General features: G+C 39.8%; 1 protein-coding gene across 1 annotated transcript in view; it reads right to left on the bottom strand.

Annotated features, from left to right (window-relative positions):
* Positions 1-19,538, bottom strand: part of cttnbp2 (cortactin binding protein 2) — a 102,808-nt gene that overhangs the window by 33,130 nt on the left and 50,140 nt on the right. Inside the window, exons 4-5 of the mRNA XM_080876021.1 lie at positions 13,189-14,614; positions 346-654 (exon numbers count right to left, since the gene is read on the bottom strand). Coding sequence (XP_080732147.1) covers positions 346-654; positions 13,189-14,614 — 1,735 coding nt within the window. The remainder of the gene's footprint in view (positions 1-345; positions 655-13,188; positions 14,615-19,538) is intronic.

Here is a 19,538-nt window from a genome sequence, read left to right as displayed (position 1 = left end):
TTTTCCCGCAAAATTTGCATGTTATCGGCATATGCTGCCATCAGAATTTCGGCCTCAAGCGCTGTAAAATACATTGACCGCGCCTTCTTTCCCTCCGTCTCCATGGTGACTCGCTTAATCTGTGCTCCACTAATCAGGGCTTCATGTATCCTCGTGCGCGCGCTTAACTTGGGGTTAAAGCAACTCCGCGTTGACTGAACCAATTGTTATCAGCCTTTCTGAAACCGAATATTCCGAGTTGGACAGTTCGGGGTTACTCAACCCTGAGTATCGTTTTTCACTCTGAGTTTTCTAAACCGGCTTCCTGAAATAGGGCCCAGGGCTGATGAATCAAATTCCACTTACCTGTGTGTCCATTCTGAGCAGCAGCAAACAAGGCAGAGGTTTGGTTGTGGTTGAGGTCATGGTTTTGATTAAGATGACTGGATTTTTTCTCCATGGTGGTGGTAGAGGTGATTTTGGTGGTAGAGGTGGTACTGATGGATGTGGTGGTGGTAGTGGTGATGTCGTTGGTGGTTGGTTCTGGTTGGTTAAGCAGCATTGACAATAAAGTGACATTTCCCTGGGAAGCAGCTTGGAGGAGCAGGGGTCGCCCGCCGTCCAGGGCAGCAGGCCCACTGCCACTTAGAGAGGAGACTACGGAGGGACACCAGCCTGCAAGGGGAATGAGGAGTAGGAACAGGACAGGTTAAACTGGGAAGAGGAAGAGCAGGAGGTAGAGGAAACAGCTAGAAGTGCTAAGTGTTGGAGCGCAAGGGTGTAAGAAGGTGGAAGGAAAGGACAGCATATCTGTTTCACTCATTCAAAATAGTCTGCTTTGTCAAAGCAGCAGACAAAGTTGCAGTAGTTTACCATTTCCACCACAGAATCCTAGAATAAATGCTGTAAACAGCTTATGCTGCCAAACACTGTTCAAACTCTTCAATCTTCATTCTTCTTCTTGTTGTGAAGATCCCACAATTTTAAATATAATAAAAACGAAAGCTGAATTTGGAAGAAACACCCTTCAGTCATGTTATAAGAGTTGACGTTGCACAGTGTGTCCATCAGAGGGCACTCTGCAACTAGATGTCGCAAACACAAAAACAAGCTGATCCAATTGGACAGACGAGTAAATAAATAACTACTCCCTCCTTAATGAAACATTCGTGTCTAAAAGAAAAAAAAAATTGACTGATGAGTATATCAGAATACTGGATTTTTAGATCACCAAATATCTTGAAAACAAAATCTCAAAAAGTCTGATTAGTGTCTAATGAAACTGAAGCATCTTAAAAATGTATAGTTTTAAATTACTCAACTCAAACCAAGACACAGACTGTACTTAATATCAGAATGTCTGGAATTGCTAATTGCTTAGTTTGTCACCACAGAAAGGAAACCTTTTAAAATAAGCTCTCAGTTAGCTTCTGCTATTCTACCTCAAAGATATTACAAAACACATATATATATACATATATACATACATACATATATATACATATATACATACATACATATATACATACATACATATATACATACATACATATATATACATATATATATATATATATATATATATTAGGGGTGCAACGATATTCGTATCGATATTGAACCGTTCGATACAGTGCTTTCGGTTCGGTACGCATATGTATCGAACAATACAATTTTTTTCAAATTTTTTTTTTTTTTTTGTGTCCCGTTTGGATCTATAGCCATCAGAATTGTTGTCTTGAGGCCAAGAAAGATGCCAAGAGGATTTATTTTAAGTGGATCATCATATTGGTCCATTTGATTGACCTTTATTATAATTATGAATTTATTTTATTTTCAGTTGCAAACGGGACAGACATGACTGTGGGATAGGACAGGGGGAAAGAATGAAAGAAAGAGGGGGAGAGAAAGAAAGAAAACCAAAGGGGAGAAAAAAAAAGAACAATACAAAATTTGTAATTTATTTTATCAACTTTCCTTCTGACGATGCTGACTTGTGTCAAGCCAGCCTCCAATTCGAGACTTGCAGTCAAGCCAGCCTCCAGTTTGTTTTACGTTCCCTGTGTATTCAAAGTATTACGGGAATGGATGTGGAAACCGGATTTCAAAATAAAAGCCAACTTCGAGTGAATTAACAGATATGTTAAGAACATAATAACATATAATTTAGGCTTTTTTTTTTTTTACAAACTCTAATGTTAGATCTATATGACACAGCCTTGTACCCTAATTGTGCCCTGTCACTATCAAGGCCATCTTATTTTGGATTTCAAAGTAAAAGCCCTGTGAATCTTCATTTTTGAACTACTCTTTCAATGACTTAATAATGCTCTTAAAAGCAAAAGTCGTATTTCCAAATACTATTTGAACTTTATATCAACACTTTCCAACCACAGTCTTTTTACAGTGATACCATATCAATATCAAGTCAGTCTGATTTTGCCTTTCATAGTAATGGCCCTTTGAAATTGTCCATAATTGACTTAATCTTCTAACGATTCAAAATGCTCTAAAATGAAAAATTTTTGTTTCCACAGGGTAATTCCACCTTAGATCAACAGTATACAGCCCCACAGTGATACCATATCAATATCAAGTCATTCTGATTATGCCTTCCAAAATAAAAGCCTTTTTAAATTGTCCATAATTGACCTAACTTTCAGTGATTTCAAAATGTTTTAAAATGGAAATTTCCTGTTTCCACAGGGTAATTCCACTCCAGATCAACAGTATACAACCTCACGATGTTACCATATCAATATCAAGACATTCTGATATTGCTTTCAAAAATAAAAGCATTTTCAAACTGCCCATATCTGAGTTGCTCCTGGAACAATTTCAAAATGCTCTAAAATGGCACATTCCTGTTTCCACAGGGTAATTCCACTTTAGATCAACAGTATACAGCCCCACAGTGATACCATATCAATATCAAGTCATTCTGATTTTGCTCTCAAAAATAAAAGCCTTTTCAAATTGTCCATAATTGACCTAACTTTCAGTGATTTCAAAATGCTCTAAAAAGGAAAATTCCTGTTTCCACAGGGTAATTCCACCTTAGATCAACAGTATACAGCCCCACAGTGATACCATATCAATATCAAGTCATTCTGATTATGCCTTCCAAAATAAAAGCCTTTTTAAATTGTCCACAATTGACCTAACTTTCAGTGATTTCAAAATGCTCTAAAATGGAAAATTCCTGTTTCCACAGGGTAATTCCACCTTAGATCAACAGTATACAGCCCCACAGTGATACCATATCAATATCAAGTCATTCTGATTATGCCTTCCAAAATAAATGCCCTTTCAAATTGAGCATATACGGCCTACTTTTTTGACGATTTCAAAATGTTCTTAAACAGAATTTTGCTATTTCCACAGGATAATTTCACTTTAGTTCAACAGTATACAACCTCACGATGTTACCATATCAATATCAAGTCATTCTGATTTTGCTTTCAAAAATAAAAGCATTTTCAAAATGCCCATATCTGACTTGATCCTGGAACAATTTCAAAATGCTCTAAAATGGAAAATTCCTGTTTCCACAGGGTAATTCCACCTTAGATCAACAGTATACAGCCCCACAGTGATACCATATCAATATCAAGTCATTCTGATTATGCCTTCCAAAATAAATGCCCTTTCAAATTGAGCATATATACGACCTACTTTTTTAACGATTTCAAAATGTTCTTAAAAAGAATTTTGCTGTTTCCACAGGATAATTTCACTTTAGGTCAACAGTATACAACCTCACGATGTTACCATATCAATATCAAGTCATTCTGATTATGCCTTCCAAAATAAAAGACTTTTCAAATTGCCAAGATACGACCTACTCTTTTAAAGATTTCAAAATGCTCTAAAAGTGAAAATTGCTGTTTCCACAGGATAATTTCACTTTAGGTCAACAGTATACAACCTCACGATGTTACCATATCAATTTCAAGTAATTCTGATTATGCCTTCCAAAATAATGGCCTGTTGAAAATGCCCATAATTTACCTAACTTTCAGTGATTTCAGAATGCTCTAAAAAGGAAGATTTCAGTTTCCACAGGGTAATTCCACTTTAGATCAACAGTATACAACCTCACGATGTTACCATGTCAATTTCAAGTCAGTCTGATTTTGCTTTTCAAAATAAAAGCTTTTTCAATTTGCCCATATATGACTTACTCTTGGAGCGAATTCAAAATGCTCTAAGATGGAAAATTGCTGTTTCCACAGCATAATTCCACTTTAGATCAATAGTATCCAACCCCACAGTGATACCATATCAATATCAAATCAGTCTGATGTTGCCTTCCAAAATAAAAGACTTTTCAAATTGCCGATATACGACCTACTCTTTTAAAGAATTCAGAACGCTCTAAAAATGAAACTTGCTCTTTCCACAGGATGAATCCATGTTAGATCAAAAGTGTACATCCACACCATGGTACTACTTCAATTTCAAGTCATTCTGATTTTGCCTTCCAAAATAATGGCCTGTTGAAAATGCCAATAACTTACCTAACTTTCAGTGATTTCGGAATGCTCTAAAAAGGAAATTTTCTGTTTCCACAGAATAATTTCATTTTAAATCAACAGTATACAACCCCACAGAGATACGATGTTAAGATCAAGTCACCCTGATTTTGCCTTCCAAAATAAAAGTATTTTCAAATTGCCCGTAGACGACCTACTCGTTTAACGATTTCAAAATGCACTTAAATTGAAAGATGCTGTTTCCACAGGATAATTCCACTTTAGATCAACAGTATCCAACCCGACAGTAAAACCATGTAAATTTCATGTTGGTCTGATTTCACCTTTCAAATTAATGGCCCGTCGAATTTGTCCATATGTGATATACTCTTTCAATTATTTCAGAATGTTTTAAAAATGAAAATTGCTGTTTCAACACATATTGGGTTTTCATTTTGAAAAGCAAAATCAGACTCAATTGATTATGACAGAATTGAATCATAAAGATGATGTAAAAGGAAGCTGAAATTGCCACTAGGTTGTAATTGATAGTACGTTTATATTTTAAGTCTGTGGAAAGATGTCATTCTAAATAAAGAAATTACAAAACAGCTTGCAAACCAACCATGACATCTGTCATGGTTGGTTTGTTGTTTTTTTTTGTTTCCATTATTTTGGAAGGCAAAATCAGAATGACTTGAAATTGAAGTAGTACCATGGTGTGGATGTACACTTTTGATCTAACATGGATTCATCCTGTGGAAAGAGCAAGTTTCATTTTTAGAGCGTTCTGAATTCTTTAAAAGAGTAGGTCGTATATCGGCAATTTGAAAAGTCTTTTATTTTGGAAGGCAACATCAGACTGATTTGATATTGATATGGTATCACTGTGGGGTTGGATACTATTGATCTAAAGTGGAATTATGCTGTGGAAACAGCAATTTTCCATCTTAGAGCATTTTGAATTCGCTCCAAGAGTAAGTCATATATGGGCAAATTGAAAAAGCTTTTATTTTGAAAAGCAAAATCAGACTGACTTGAAATTGACATGGTAACATCGTGAGGTTGTATACTGTTGATCTAAAGTGGAATTACCCTGTGGAAACTGAAATCTTCCTTTTTAGAGCATTCTGAAATCACTGAAAGTTAGGTAAATTATGGGCATTTTCAACAGGCCATTATTTTGGAAGGCATAATCAGAATTACTTGAAATTGATATGGTAACATCGTGAGGTTGTATACTGTTGACCTAAAGTGAAATTATCCTGTGGAAACAGCAATTTTCACTTTTAGAGCATTTTGAAATCTTTAAAAGAGTAGGTCGTATCTTGGCAATTTGAAAAGTCTTTTATTTTGGAAGGCATAATCAGAATGACTTGATATTGATATGGTAACATCGTGAGGTTGTATACTGTTGACCTAAAGTGAAATTATCCTGTGGAAACAGCAAAATTCTTTTTAAGAACATTTTGAAATCGTTAAAAAAGTAGGTCGTATATATGCTCAATTTGAAAGGGCATTTATTTTGGAAGGCATAATCAGAATGACTTGATATTGATATGGTATCACTGTGGGGCTGTATACTGTTGATCTAAGGTGGAATTACCCTGTGGAAACAGGAATTTTCCATTTTAGAGCATTTTGAAATTGTTCCAGGATCAAGTCAGATATGGGCATTTTGAAAATGCTTTTATTTTTGAAAGCAAAATCAGAATGACTTGATATTGATATGGTAACATCGTGAGGTTGTATACTGTTGAACTAAAGTGAAATTATCCTGTGGAAATAGCAAAATTCTGTTTAAGAACATTTTGAAATCGTCAAAAAAGTAGGCCGTATATGCTCAATTTGAAAGGGCATTTATTTTGGAAGGCATAATCAGAATGACTTGATATTGATATGGTATCACTGTGGGGCTGTATACTGTTGATCTAAGGTGGAATTACCCTGTGGAAACAGGAATTTTCCATTTTAGAGCATTTTGAAATCACTGAAAGTTAGGTCAATTGTGGACAATTTAAAAAGGCTTTTATTTTGGAAGGCATAATCAGAATGACTTGATATTGATATGGTATCACTGTGGGGCTGTATACTGTTGATCTAAGGTGGAATTACCCTGTGGAAACAGGAATTTTCCTTTTTAGAGCATTTTGAAATCACTGAAAGTTAGGTCAATTATGGACAATTTGAAAAGGCTTTTATTTTTGAGAGCAAAATCAGAATGACTTGATATTGATATGGTATCACTGTGGGGCTGTATACTGTTGATCTAAAGTGGAATTACCCTGTGGAAACAGGAATGTGCCATTTTAGAGCATTTTGAAATTGTTCCAGGAGCAACTCAGATATGGGCAGTTTGAAAATGCTTTTATTTTTGAAAGCAATATCAGAATGTCTTGATATTGATATGGTAACATCGTGAGGTTGTATACTGTTGATCTGGAGTGGAATTACCCTGTGGAAACAGGAAATTTCCATTTTAAAACATTTTGAAATCACTGAAAGTTAGGTCAATTATGGACAATTTAAAAAGGCTTTTATTTTGGAAGGCATAATCAGAATGACTTGATATTGATATGGTATCACTGTGGGGCTGTATACTGTTGATCTAAGGTGGAATTACCCTGTGGAAACAAAAATTTTTCATTTTAGAGCATTTTGAATCGTTAGAAGATTAAGTCAATTATGGACAATTTCAAAGGGCCATTACTATGAAAGGCAAAATCAGACTGACTTGATATTGATATGGTATCACTGTAAAAAGACTGTGGTTGGAAAGTGTTGATATAAAGTTCAAATAGTATTTGGAAATACGACTTTTGCTTTTAAGAGCATTATTAAGTCATTGAAAGAGTAGTTCAAAAATGAAGATTCACAGGGCTTTTACTTTGAAATCCAAAATAAGATGGCCTTGATAGTGACAGGGCACAATTAGGGTACAAGGCTGTGTCATATAGATCTAACATTAGAGTTTGTAAAAAAAAAAAAAGCCTAAATTATATGTTATTATGTTCTTAACATATCTGTTAATTCACTCGAAGTTGGCTTTTATTTTGAAATCCGGTTTCCACATCCATTCCCGTAATACTTTGAATACACAGGGAACGTAAAACAAACTGGAGGCTGGCTTGACTGCAAGTCTCGAATTGGAGGCTGGCTTGACACCAGTCGATGCTGTCTGTGTTGAGCGCTCAGTGAATCTGCATTTGACTACTCCGCCTAGGCTCGAGAGTGCAGCCTAATCGGAGTAGTCGAACGCAGATTCACTGAGCACTCAACACAGACAGCATCGTCAGAAGGAAGAGCGCAGGGCAAGCTAGCGAGACAGAAGTGGACCTCCCCACCCTCATTCAGATCTGGCGTTTGGAATTATTTTGGTTTTCATGTGACGTATGACCCTGAAGGTAAGCGAGTCATGGACTAAAGTAAAACAGTATGTTGGATGTGCCATGCAATGCTCAATTACATGGGTGGGAGCTAGTGTGTTGTGTTGGCCGTCTAGCCCCTCTGTATAGGGTAGCTCGTTAACGGAGATTTGCCGTGTTGTGGCGTTAAGGTTATTTCAACGAGATTAACCTGAAAGCACTAGTGGGAACACAACGAATATGACTGCACATTTACACCGACATCATCCTAGTGCAAAGACAAAAACAAGCATGCATGCTACAAACTTTAGCCGAGTCATTTAGACAGCTGTTAGCACAGGATTCTCCTTATGGAGACCTGATATGTTTAATATGCTGCTGAGAATATAGCCCAGAAGAAACGGATAGTATAGCTTTTATTTTGGAAAGAGACATTTCTCTGTAATAAACTCTCTTTTCCAAAGATGAGTGATTCCTCAATCAGATACAGGGCTCGCAATATCGCTAGCCCGACGTCCCGGGGCTATCTCTGCCCTGCCTGTCGGGCTATTGTAGGAAGGAAAAATATATGTCAATGCTTTTGCATTCTTTCAGAAATGTAGCTGGGTAATTATGTCATTGGGTGAGCCACTGTCAATATGTGACATATTGAAATCGTGTTTGAATTTGCGCTTGTTTTTTTGCTTTCACTTTGCAATGCGCGAACTGTGTATAGAGAGAGACAGCACTGATCTGTGAGTGATGATAATTTGTGCACCAATTCCTCTGACATCGTCTTATTAATTGTTAGCTTACTATGCAAACATGACAAGTGAAATCTCCCGCAGCTTAAACATGTGAGAGGTTGATCGCGCAGAGAATCGCTGAGCTTATGTGAGTGCGGCAGGATATATATTTCACTACGATGACCTGGATGATTGAGAACCTTCAAAGACAGATATATATTTTAGTTCTGCTGAGCCAAATAAGACAGGTCAGGGTGAAGAAGTGACAGCCAAAGAAAAGCTTACCACAAAACGGAGAAGTTATGACAAATCAGACTATAAGGCAAAAAGAAAGTGCAGCTTTATGGTTTCATGGACAAAAGAATTTCTGTGGCTGCAATATGACGAGCTAAAAAACAACACGCACAAGGGTTAGGGTTAAATTTAAAAACTGTACTTTTGTGTTAAAATATATATTTATAATTTTAATAAATGACAAATTAAAAAGGCATGAACATTTTTTTTTGTATCGAAAAAATATCGAACCGTGACACCAAAGTATCGAACCGAACCGTGAATTTTGTGTATCGTTGCACCCCTAATATATATATATATATATATATATATATATATATATATATATATACACACACACACACACACACATACATATATATATATATACACATACATATATATATATATATTTTAGGGGTGCAACGATATTCGTATCGATATTGAACCGTTCGATACAGTGCTTTCGGTTCGGTACGCATATGTATCGAACAATACAAAATTTGTAATTTATTTTATCAACTTTCCTTCTGACAATGCTGTCTGTGTTGAGCGCTCAGTGAATCTGCGTTCGACTACTCCGCCTAGGCTCGACAGTGCAGCCTAATCGGAGTAGTCGAACCTGAGCGCTCAACACAGACAGCATCGTCAGAAGGAAGAGCGCAGGGCAAGCTAGCGAGACAGAAGTTAAGCTCTCCTTACAACATGGACCTCCCCCACCCTCATTCAGATCTGGCGTTTGGAATTATTTTGGTTTTCATGTGACGTATGACCCTGAAGGTAAGCGAGTCATGGACTAAAGTAAAACAGTATGTTGGATGTGCCATGCAATGCTCAATTACATGGGTGGGAACTAGTGTGTTAGCGCAGTTAGCTCGTTAACGTGTTGGCCGTCTAGCCCCATGCACGGGGCGATCGGCGGTAGCTCGTTAACGGAGATTTGCCGTGTTGTGGCGTTAAGGTCATTTCAACGAGATTAACCTGAAAGCACTAGTGGGAACACAACGAATATGACTGCACATTTACGCCGACATCATCCTAGTGCAAAGACAAAAACAACAAGCATGCTACTAACTTTAGCCGAGTCATTTAGACAGCTGTTTAATATGCTGCTGAGAATATAGCCCAGAAGAAGCGGATAGTATAGCTTTTATTTTGGAAAGAGACATTTCTCTGTAATAAACTCTCTTTTCCAAAGATGAGTGATTCCTCAATCAGATACAGGGCTCGCAATATCGCTAGCCCGACGTCCCGGGGCTAGCGATTTTTCCAGTCGGGGTACCAAAATCTATCTCTGCCCTGCCCATCGGGCTATTGTAGGAAAAACATATGTCAATGCTTTTGCATTCTTTCAGAAATGTAGCTGGGTAATTATGTCATTGGCATCGGTGAGCCACTGTCAATATGTGACATATTGAAATCGCGTTTGAATTTGCGCTTGTTTTTTTGCTTTCACTTTGCAATCATGCGAACTGTGTATAGAGAGCGACAGCACTGATCTGTGAGTGATGATAATTTGCGCACCAATTCCTCTGACATCGTCTTATTAATTGTTAGCTTACTATGCAAACATGACAAGTGAAATCTCCCGCAGCTTAAACATGTGAGAGGTTGATCGCGCAGAGAATCGCTGAGCTTATGTGAGTGCGTGTGTAAAAGCAGCAGGATTTATATTTGACTACGATGACCTGGATGACTGAGAACCTTCACAGACAGATATATATTTTAGTTCTGCTGAGCCAAATAAGACAGGTCAGGGTGAAGAAGTGACAGCCAAAGAAAAGCTTACCACAAAACGGAAAAGTTATGACAAATCAGACTATAAGGCAAAAAGAAAGTGCAGCTTTATGGTTTCATGGACAAAATTATTTCTGTGGCTGCAATATGACGAGCTAAATAACCAGGGCTGCACATAAGTGGTCCGCAGGTGCGCATTCGCTGTCAAAATAAAAACCACGCACAAGGGTTAGGGTTAAATTTAAAAACTGTACTTTTGAGTTAAAATATATATTTATAATTTTAATAAATGACAAATTAAAAAGGCATGAACATTTTTTTTGTATGGAAAAAATATCGAACCGTGACACCAAAGTATTGAACCGAACCGAACCGTGAATTTTGTGTATCGTTGCACCCCTAATATATATGTGTGTGTGTGTGTGTGTGTGAGTAACAACTAAAGTTACATCCTGCGGTTTTGTTCCAGGAATCTGTGGTTTCCTCGGCCCCACTTTTCTCAACGTGAGATCAACTGTAATACCTAAAACATTATTCTTGTTACAAGCAAGCTAAACTCTAAAACCTAAAACAGTTTCCATAAATGTCCTTTAAAGTTTAAGCAAAAATTCTAACCAATAATGGCCTGCACTGATGACAATTAATTTAACATATTTTATACATCCCTCTGTTGTGTCTTTGATTATTTGAATTTTAAAGTCTAGCTTACCAGAGGATTTGAAAGAATTCTTGAGGTAACTATTTATTTTTACTATATACATATTTTTTCACATTTTTTGTGTTGAATTTGTTACCCTGCTGTGACAAACCTGAAGCCTGCAAAAAACGTCTGCGATTTAATCAGCTTGTGAAGCTGCAGTCTGGACAGAAAAGCCTGTCATCGCATCTGATTAATACACAGCAAGAAGATAGATAGGTCTTTAAGTACCACAAACACAATAGACAAATATATATATATATATATATATATATATATACACATATTATTTAGTCAGATAATGTGAAAACATACACGGACTAAAAAATTACCACTGCAAACAAGACAAACAGATTAAGTTAAGAGAAAACATCTAATTACCAACCCCAACAACTGCGCTATGACTACTAACCATGGGCCTATTGGGCCTGTTCAGAGTTGTCATACTTATTTTACTGTGGCAATTTCTGAACAGCATGGGTTAAAAATAGGCTAAAGAAAGTCAGAGTGAAGAATTTGCGTGCTGAAGTGTGTCAAGACAAAAAGACACAGATTAAAAAGAGTAAAGAAAAAATGCAGCATCAAATCTCAAGAAGACGAAGAAAGCCCCAGCAGTTGTTCTGGTTGGAATTTTTGTGGTTTTGGTGCAAAAGTAGGATAAAAACAAAAGCTACAGAAACATGTATGCTGACAGCTGACTTTATGGTTTGGCTTATAACTGTGATAAATATGTCAAAGTGTGGAAGGATTTCTTTCATACTACTCCACAGCTTTGTCACATTTGTAAGTGGGACATGCTGCAATCGAATGCAAGAATTTCATAAAGGCTGGCAATAAAGGTGTTGGATCTGCTATTTTCAAAAAAAGAAGAAAAAAAGTAAGATATGGCCATAAAAACATAGTCAGGTTTTTCAGCTGCATGACAGATTCTTAAATATAAGGTGCTTTTCCATTTAAGGCATTTTGCTCTTGCCAAAACATACAGTTACATGAACAGATAGATCACTATATAATGCATATATGATATATATGATATATATTAAATATATATCATGGTCATGGTTTTGTAGCTTTTGCTATACCCTGGTGGAAATCTGGGAAAACAGACATTACTAAGTGTTTCAACCAGACAATACAGAAATATTGAACCTAAACATCAAAATAATACCAAAGTTCTAATAAGCTGGATCTAACTTTAATCACACCACACAGTGCAACCAATAAAAGCATGAAAATCACATTACAGTGAATATAAAAGCTAACATTTATATCAAAGCGAACAAGTTGCATACAGAGTGCTGTCAATGGCAAACAGTCAGTCAGACTAGTTAATGGAAGCTGAAACAGGAAGGAGTGCAGGAAGTGGAGGAGTAATCATTGCATGCTACTGGAGGATGGAAAAGGGGAAGGGAAGGAGAGAGCAGCCTCTGGCATCAGCTTCAGAGAGGATAGGGGGTTATTTTTAGAAAGCCCAACAAACCAATATGAATACAAGAGAGCATCGGGAGGGGCGCTGGCCTGTCTCAGTTCACCCTGAAATTCTCCTTTTGTTAACCTCTTGTCTCTGAGCAACAGTCAGACACATCCTAGTGACATGATCTAAATGTCTGCTGCTGATACTGATGCTGACATGTCTAATGTGACATCATGGGAGATGAAAGGTGCTCAGGGGGAGGGCACATTAAAGGCAGAGAAGGAGAGATAAGTTGAGAGAAAATGCAGTGAGTAGCATTGGATCTTGTAAGGCTTTTCAGGGTTGGGGGGGCAAGAACATAAACCGAGCTGACCCATGTGTCGTTTCTGCAGTTATACCAGTTTTCCTGTGAACTGATCCTTATGCTGTCCTAAGATAGGCAAGGCTAGGATCTTGGAAAGACAGGTAAAGAAAAGAGGCAGTGGGCAGAATTGGAGGGAGATGCAGCAAAAAGGAGCCCCTTTACCTGATGCTGTTGCCAGGGGGCTGCCTGATGAGGCACGGGGACTACAGGAGGATGGAGCACTAATGGAGGAGGAGGTGGAGGGGGGGTTTATGGAGGAGGGGCTACTGACAGTGGTGGCAGAGCTGATGACTGGGGGGCACTCTGAACATGCTGCTGTTGGATGCCGCTGAGGGCCCCGGCCAGGCCCTGGGGAACGGCACGGGGGGCAGGCACCCACCTGAGAGGCCGTCAGGGCTGGGACCAGGTCCAAGGCCGGTTTTGGCGGCAGCTGGGGTGTGGCTGGTTTTAACCCAGCCCCAGGGGTGCGGCTGCTGTCCCCCACTCCCTTGATGGGTGGATGAGGAGGAGAAGGTGTCTGGGAAAGCCCTGGCTTTTTGGGAGGTATAGGAGGAGGGTTTCCCCTGTCGATCCTGGCCACCGTGGGAGACTTGAGGCCAATAGGGTGGCTCAGGCGGCTGGGAAAAGGGCCTCCCTCTGAGGCAGAATGGGGCAGGCCTGGACGCAGGGGTCCAGTCCCTCCTGCAGGAGGGCTGGTGAAGCGTGAGAGGACCTGCGTGACGGTGTGACGTGCTTGCTGCTTGGCAGCAAAGTTATCGCGGTTGGTGGGAGAAAGGTCACGAGCTGGAGGACTCTGGGATGCCGTGCCATTTTGGTCCTGTTCCTGGAACTTGTAGCGGGCAGCCTGGACACGGGGACTGACCCCGCTGGGTAAGCCGTGGGGGGCATTGCCCTCTGAGCCATTTTCTGTCTGTGCCAGTCCTCCTGAGCTGCTGTGGACGATCCCCCGGCCAGTCGTCTTTGGCAGGCTCAGGCCCACATAGTTGGCAGGGGTTGGTTTGACAGGTATAGTGAGAGGGGACTTCTTAGGACCCTCCACCTCTGTGGGAGGCAGGTCCGTTTGGCAAGACGCTGTTCGAGAACTAATGGGCTCTGTAGCTACAGAAACAGACGTCAGAGCTTTAGGTTTGGGTGGCGTACTGGTGGCAGCAGCAGGTTCTGGTCTACTAGCAGCAGGCAGACCAGCTCCATCTTTGCCTTCACCCCTTTCAGTCCTGAGCTGCTCCACCTGCTGCCGCAGACTCAGGCTTTCTGACTCCTCACGGCCCAGCCTTGCACGCAGCTGTTCACGCTCCGTGTCAAACTCTGACAGCTGCTTCTCCATCTTTGCCTCCATCTGTTGGCTGCGCTGGCGCTCAGAGCTCAACTCCTCCTGGAGTCGGCCAGAGGTGCGACTCTCCTCATCCAGGCGAGCCTGGAGTTCATCAAAGCGCTGTGACTCCTCTACGACCCGTGTGGCAAGCTGCTTGCACTCTCGGACTAGCATCATGACAATATGCTTGTTCTTCTCACGCTCATCCTTCAGCTGTGCCGTCAGCTTGCGGTGCTCCTGCTCTAAACTCTGGAGCTGCAGTTTCTCCATCTCCAGCTGAAAAAGAAAAGAAAAGACACACGAGGTCTGAGAGCAGTATTACAGATCACAGACATTATAGCTGAAACTTGAATATATACACAATAAGAAACCAAGAAAGAAATCACGCTAAGTAATTCAGGTTACATGTGTGCAGATACAAGAGGATATAATTTACCTCTACAACGTCTTTAGTGACAGTATTACAAATCAAATCAAATCAAAATCAAATCAAATCACTTTTATTGTCACATCACATGTGCAGGCACACTGGCACAGCACATGCGAGTGAAATTCTTGTGTGCGAGCCCCACAAGCAACAGAGATGTGCAAACACAACAACACAAACGAGCAGAATACAAGAATGGCCAACCTGAAACTAATAAATATATGTACAATATATAATAGTGTATGCATTTCTGGATGTGTATACTAAATATTTACCTACGTGTGTGTGTGTGTGTGTGTGTGTGTGTGTGTGTGTGTGTGTGTGTGTGTGTGTGTGTGTGTGTGTGTGTATACACACATTTTTACAAATTAAATAGTAAAAAAAAAAAAAAAAAAAAAAAAAAATAATAATAATAATAATAATAAAAATAATAATAATAATAATAATAATAATAATAAAATATATAAAATATACAGAGTTGAATATGTGCAAAACAAGTGGCATTTATATACAGTATGGAGTGCATAATGTTGAAGTTCCAGTAGTGAAGCTGAGGTGTCTATGACGTGTTCAGCAGTCTGATGGCCTGATGGAAAAAGCTGTCTCTCAGTCTGCTGGTACGGGACCGGATGCTGCAGAACCTCCTTCCTGATGGAAGCAGTCTGAACAGTTTATGGCTGGGGTGACTGGAGTCCTTGATGATCCTCCCCGCTTTCCTCAGGCAGCGCTTCCTGTAGATGTCTTGGAGGGAGGGAAGCTCACCTCCAATTATCCGTTCAGAGCACCGCACTACTCGCTGGAGAGCTTTGCAGTTGTAGGCGGTGCTGTTGCCATACCAGGTGGTGATGCATCCAGTGAGGATGCTCTCAATGGCACAGTGATAGAAGGTCCTGAGGATGCGGGGGCTCATGCCGAATCTTTTCAGTCTCCTGAGAAAGAAGAGGCGCTGCTGCGCCTTCTTCACTGTTTTGTTTGTGTGTACTGACCACGTAAGATCCTCAGCCAGATGTACTCCAAGGAACCGGAAGCTGCTCACTCTCTCCACAGCAGCGCCGTTGATGGTGATGGGGGTGTGTACTTCTCTGCACCTCCGGAAGTCCACTATCAACTCCTTTGTCTTTGCGACGTTGAGGGTGAGATGGTTGTCTTGACACCAGTGGGTCAGGGCGCTGACCTCCTCCCTGTAAGCCGTCTCATCACCGTTGGTGATAAGACCCACCACTGTAGTGTCGTCCGCAAACTTCACAATGATGTTGGAGCTGTTAGTGGCTGTGCAGTCGTAGGTGTAGAGTGAGTACAGGAGAGGGCTCAGTACACACCCCTGTGGAGCACCAGTGTTCAGTGTGATGGGGGATGAGGTGATGCTGCCCAGTCTGACCACCTGGCGTCTGTCAGACAGGAAGCTAAGGATCCAGCTGCAGAGGGAGCTGCTCAGTCCTAGATCCTGCAGTTTCCTGTCCAGCTTCGAGGGAACGATGGTATTGAATGCTGAGCTGTAATCTACAAACAGCATTCTCACATACGTGTCTCTCTTCTCCAGGTGTGACAGGGCAGTGTGTAGTGTCAGGGCTATGGCATCATCAGTGGACCTGTTGTGGCGGTATGCAAACTGTAGAGGGTCCAGTGAGTCGGGTAGTGCAGAGCAGATGAAGTCCCTGACCAGCTTCTCGAAGCATTTTACCACTGGGCATGTGACATAATGACAATTCACTGACATCTTTAAAATAAATCAGTTGCGATCAAGCATACCACAAAACTCACAGATTGTATGTGCTGTACAAGCTCAGTAAGCGTCACACGTATGTCAAATATCCAATCCCCAGCTCACACCTCACCAGCACCATGTCTTTGTTATGATCTTATAAAGCAATCTGACACGTCTTTTAATACCATAGTAAACTTCAGGTTCAAATAGCTGAACCTGAATTGAAAATCCAACTGCTTACATTCTGAGGCAATGCAGCACCTCAATTGCAAATGCATTAATAAATCAAACAAAAATTGAACCTTTTTTTTTTTTAGGAGAACAGGGAACATAGTTTAACCCAGATTAATCAAATCAGCCAGACAAAGTAGCTGAATTAAAACAGACAGACAAGACAGGTCTTATTCCTCTACAGGGTGGTTGAATTTATGTGTCTCTATGTCAGAGTCTCTACACACGGTTGAATTTCGATGACTTGTCAGACCAGCGGCCTCTATATCTGGAGCATCGCTGCTATTATTAGCTCAGAGTTGGCTTCACAGGGGGGGCTTAACTGGGGCTCTCGACCCAACTGACCCCATCTCTCTAACAAGCCCCAAACAATAGAGCTGACACTCTGCAGCTCCTATCCCAAGTGAGACCCCTCCCAGCCTTAGCTAACTCCTTCACTCCTGCTGTTCCAAACCATCAGGGAATAGATATCACCACCAGCTGATGTTGAGGAGAAGTAAGGGCTTTATAAGCAGGAGGAGCGCCAGGGGAATGCCAGTTGTTACTCAAAAGGAGGTGTTACGACTAGCTGCTAATTGGGTGAGGATTATGTCTGCTGTAAGTCAGCCTAATGCCTCAGAAAAACATTTAGGAACGCTGTACATGTCGAAACACACTGGGAGGACTAGATTAAAACCATGTGGGATTAAGATAACTCTGTAATATGCATGACTCCATGTCTCCGATTAAGGACAACTTGAAAAAGCTACAGTCTTTTATTATATTCATTTCTAAATGGTTTGGCGTATTGTAGACAATGGTGTAACAGACAGAATACTTTGCAGATAGAAAACTTCCCAGCTTTAGATTTCTTTAAATTCCAGATTCAGACTCACACCCCACCAGCACCATACCACACCAAGTTTTTTTTTTACTGTAGGTGTGATTTTCAATTATCTTATAGATTGTCTATGATGATTTTTTAAATTACTGCTATTGCTAACAGCACTCTTAATACAAGTGGGCTACAAAGAGTTTCCAGAAATTTTATACTATGCCTACAGATGATACAAATTGTTATGTAAAATCTCTTTATACAGGTTAATGGTGGTCCTTTAAAGTGGCAGTAGGGTGTTAGTTGTAGGGTTGGATAGGGTCTTTCTCCAACTTCATGACTGATTCATGGAGAAGGAGATAGCAGGACTTGGGGATTGCCTTTATTATTCCCATGAACAAGTTCAGAGTGTGTTATGTATTAACTGCGTGATTGTCTTCAGCTTGGCTAAGACCTCATGGATAATTCAGTAGCTTACTCACAGGAGGACAACAGAAGTGGAAACAGACGGAGGGGATAAAGATAGCACGAACTAGCCAGGTGAAATTCACTCTACCCAGCAACCAGAAGATCTCTCCAAGCATGCTAAGCCTGTGTCTTTTAGCAGTGCTGGTTTGTTGTTGTGTCACTGGTCATTTTAAGAGTTCCAGTGAAACCTGCCTGACACATTTGCTGATTGATTGTTTGGCTACAACTGGGCAATCAGTGGTGATATGGTGATTTATTATACACCAAAAAGAGTACACAGCTTCCACCTTAGAAGAGGATGCGCTCTTCTAGTACGTTGCACCAAAAATCATAATGTAGCACCACAGCAACTGCAAAAAACTTAAGGAACAATCTCATACAAATCTCCATTTCACCAATTTATATTCACCATGTCAAATGAGAGTACATTGCTGTCTGTTGTTGCTTCTTTTATATTTAAGTGTGTTTTGGGGGGCTAAAAAGAAGCAAAACCGCTGTAGTTCAAAGTCATACAACCATGTTTCTCAGCAGTACTGAGAGTGGTTTCACAGGTGAAGTGGTGCACTTTCTGTTTTTAGGCCAAACTGTCTTGTGAGAATATTAAATCTGCCATGTGATGCACTGTGCAATCCTAAGAAAATAACCATAATTTTCAGTTTTACTCAATTCCAGAAGACTCTGCAAACCTAACTGTAGAGAACACTACAAAAATGGTACATTCCAAATCAAAATACCAGTCTTGGCATTGTGGTACAAATCACATGGTTAATTAGGAGATAGGTGAACTTTCTGGCGGCTCCATCACTCAGTCCGCATTTCTTATTGTTTTGTAACATTTCTAAAGGCATAACCAAAGAAACCAAAGAGCTTCACATGGTGAAGAGATGCAGTATCCATAAAAGTTCGGTGCAATTTACTTATTTGGGACCAAACTAGACGCAGAAAACCCACGACAAGTAAGTGATCCTTTAAAATAAGACCAGAGTGGACTGAAATAAAACCTCAGATGTTGTGGTACAACTCAATGAAACTGTTGTATAGTAAAGATGATCAATTTATTATTAAATTATTTTTATTTTAATTATTTCTATTTATTTAACCAAAATATCACCAGAAGCTATTCTCCTGCCCTTTCATAAAAACACTTTTTTTCACCAGTCCTTTTGACATTTGACCAAAAAACAAACAAACAAACAAACAAACAAACTTCATTGGTCTTTTAACTTTTTTGCAAAATTTTAAATGGCTTTAAATTCTGGGAAATTCTATATTATTCTAATTCTAATAAAATATATATTTTTTTATTTACTTTTTTGGTTGAGCTTTCCAGCAGATGCCTTCACAGCATCTTCTCATAGTTCACTGACTGGCAAATCAACCTGAGAATCCGAAGATTTTAAAAAGTTTGCTGTACAGCTGGTGTGAAACTGTTCTTCTGAAAAGCTGCCTTTGATCAGCGCCGAACATGCCTACAGTTACTGTCCCTATATAACTCGATCTTTGGTCTACCTGTCCAGAGAACATAAATTGTTTGTCTGAATCTTCTTTGGCAAAC

The sequence above is a fragment of the Rhamphochromis sp. 'chilingali' genome, assembly GCF_963969265.1.
Source record: "Rhamphochromis sp. 'chilingali' genome assembly, chromosome: 2".
Lineage (NCBI taxonomy): Eukaryota > Metazoa > Chordata > Actinopteri > Cichliformes > Cichlidae > Rhamphochromis > Rhamphochromis sp. 'chilingali'.
Note: the sequence above shows the minus strand (reverse complement) of the source record. Positions and strands in the feature narration are given on the sequence as shown.